The 3,049-nt window shown below is 40.4% G+C and overlaps 1 protein-coding gene across 1 annotated transcript; it reads right to left on the reverse strand.

Moving 5' to 3' along the window:
• Positions 1 to 413: 413 nt before the first annotated feature.
• On the reverse strand, positions 414 to 2,779 carry glrx5 (glutaredoxin 5 homolog (S. cerevisiae)). The gene is made up of 2 exons (XM_046298876.1): positions 2,344 to 2,779; positions 414 to 1,519 (listed from the first exon to the last, which is right to left on the reverse strand). The coding sequence occupies exons 1-2, from the start codon at positions 2,642 to 2,644 to the stop codon at positions 1,347 to 1,349; spliced, it is 474 nt and encodes a 157-aa protein (XP_046154832.1). The 5' UTR covers positions 2,645 to 2,779; the 3' UTR covers positions 414 to 1,346.
• Between the last annotated feature and the right edge of the window lie 270 nt (positions 2,780 to 3,049).

The raw sequence follows: 3,049 nt of genomic DNA on the forward strand, positions 1-3,049 counted from the left end.
CTGACAAAACAAAAGCTGATTCAAAGAGGAAATGTCAAAACTCTTCCATGGTAGGATACAAGTATTCTCAATGAAATGTGGCTATCGAGGAAGACACTGTTTGCCTACCAACAAATTGACACACTCAACCACTTATGTTTTCAGTTCACGGCGAAAAGATGGACTTTTGCCCAAATGAGAAAACCCTCCTGAGAGAGCAGGTGGACAAAATAGGCCAAGTAAGTCTAGATCATTTTCCAGGCAGGGCACAATGACCTCTAAAGCAACAACTAGCTCCAACAAAATTAGCATCAATAGTTACAAGGGCACTAGACTGCTGCACATGCACACAAGTCAACTACAAAATACTTTCCTCACACTGAGGAAAGAGTGCAACATACCCACAATCTAGAATTTCCAGAACACTGACCATTTGTGTGGGAAAATATTTAATTGAGAGTTTACATGCACCTAAAATATATGTAATAATATTTCAATGTACAATATCTTAAATATACAGTGTACTACATGAGCATTAGATAACATAAATGTATGTATGCAGCAGATGGAAATGTTGATGTACTGATTGTCAGGAAGTCTAGTAGTCCTGTTTGAATATTGTTTTAATGTGTACTCTCCCTTCCTCCACATGAGACTATTGACTTGACAAAGGCAAGCTTCATCACACTACTTCTCGCTATATAATTCAACTGGATCAGTGATCATATTGCGGAAGAAAGGAAAGATGTGGATTGTTGCATTTGAGCGGCTCTAAATGCTTTAGCGAGAACATGTTTGTGGAATAATGCAGTCAAACAGTAAACGTATACAGGCAGTACGTTTTGAAGGGATCCCCTGGCTGGTTTGATATCTCATATCCTAGGCACCTGAGGGCAGTTTGGTCTTCTGCAGGTTCTATTGTATTACACACCTTCTTATAGGACTTGTGGAAGGGGCAACATTTCATACGCCCAACCCTTAGCCCCCAGGCTCTTTTGTAGATCTGAAATAGATGGTTATGTACAGAACAGTTTAGTCATTTAGCAGACGCTGTTATCCAGAGCGACTTTCAGGAGCAATTAGGTGGAAGGGCCTTGCTCAAGGGCACATCGACAGATTTTTCACCTAGTTGGCTCAGGAATTTAAACAAGCAACCTTTTGGGTTACAATGCTCTTAGCCACCTGCACAACATGCTTGTAGCTTCACCTTGCCAGTGTCTTCTGAAAACATTCAGTATGTGGCTGAAAAAGGTGCGCTTTCACATACATATAACAAATCTTCTAAGAGCTACACAAGTGCCTAGGGGGCTATGGGGCTAAGTCAACCACCAGCTTTCTCTACACTGGAAACCGACCGACTGGTTTGTCTACTTGGATTCTTTCTCAGCGTCCAGTAGCGCAGAGCGGATCCCAAGTTTCTGGAGCTCCTCTACCAAGTCTCCATTCTGGTGCATCTGTAGGAAGATGTCACAGCCACCCACAAACTCTCCATTTAAGAATATCTGTGGGATCGTGGGCCAGTTGGAGAAGTCCTTCACTCCTGTGAGAGAGAGACAGAAAGAGTTAACATGTGTAACTATTAACAATATCCATACAACATTTCCATTATGGCCCAATTTCAGCAGTATGCTGATGCTGTAAAATAACAGTTCCCCAACTGACATTCCTTTGACGCACTTGTTGTGTTGCAAGTTAGCATTTCCTTTATGTTCATAGACTGTTACACAATGTTGTCTCTACTAGTCCCATTGTATAGCAACAGCCACATTAAAAAGTAAGGGGACTACCTAGTAACATATTGCTATAACAAGCCTAATAAATGTCAGTACATAAGTAGTATAATGTTTGAAATGAACCACACCCTCTTTGTCTTTGCTGCAAAACACTGATAAAAAAAATACTGTGAACCTAGTTAGCTAGATTTGAAAAGGAGCACAACTACTTTTGGACAAGTCGATGTACCACACACACACACACACACACACACACACACACACACACACACACACACACACACACACACACACACACACACACACACACACACACACACACACACATACATACATACATACATACATACATACATTAACAGTGAGAATCGCAGAATGGTGAACTAAACGACGGGAGAGTTTTGACTGTGTGTGATATTAGATTGCTTCTTGTGTAAATATTTTCTGTCTGGATTTTAATGATTTGTAATATGCCAGCCAGCCAGCCAGCCAGCCAGCAGCCAGCCAGCCAGCCACATATAGTTCATTACTGTCATCTTAATGAAACTATTGTTACTAACTACAAGGTTAAAACGATCGAGATAAAATGTAGGCTAGTATTTTGAAGTAAAAAGTAGCGAGCTGTACTGACCTTGTCTGAGATCTTGGTCATCCAACACGTTATATGCAGCATATTCATTCACACCATGCATCCTCAGTATCTGAACCACGGCATTACTGAAACCACACATTGGCTGGGCAGGCGTCCCTTTCATAAACACCACCACCTTGTCCTTCTTCACCATATCACCAAGGTCTTTCTGTAAGGCCGCAGAACACATGAGCCGGGCCGAGGACACCAACGATGCATGTTGTCCATCAACTTGCTTCGGTGGATAGACCGACGAACTCAACCGAAGACAGCGAACTGTCGACCGAATTAGGTTGTTCATTGTCTTCTTTTGAAGGAAGTTATAAACAGACAGAGACACTTTCACACACTCGGGAGCAGTGTTACCAACTAATTTTCAGGGAAAGTTGCTAGAGGCAGGTCGATTTGTTGCTAAAAGTTGCTAAATGACGACGGGTGATGACGCCATTACGCAATAACGAAAATAGCGTCATTACGTAGATTACACAATAACGTTACTCAAATTGACTGGACATCTCGGCGAAAAATATGATTTGACATTTGTTCGTTTAGATTTGTTTGTTTATTATCATATATTTTTATTTGTAAAAGTAATATAAACACAACACATTTTTTATGATCACATTTGTATTTTTAAACACAACACATTGAATTATTAATATGTTATTACATTTGATTTATTTCCTTTTTAACTAGTAAACCTACA

Source organism: Oncorhynchus gorbuscha, linkage group LG14 (genome assembly GCF_021184085.1).
Source record: "Oncorhynchus gorbuscha isolate QuinsamMale2020 ecotype Even-year linkage group LG14, OgorEven_v1.0, whole genome shotgun sequence".
Lineage (NCBI taxonomy): Eukaryota > Metazoa > Chordata > Actinopteri > Salmoniformes > Salmonidae > Oncorhynchus > Oncorhynchus gorbuscha.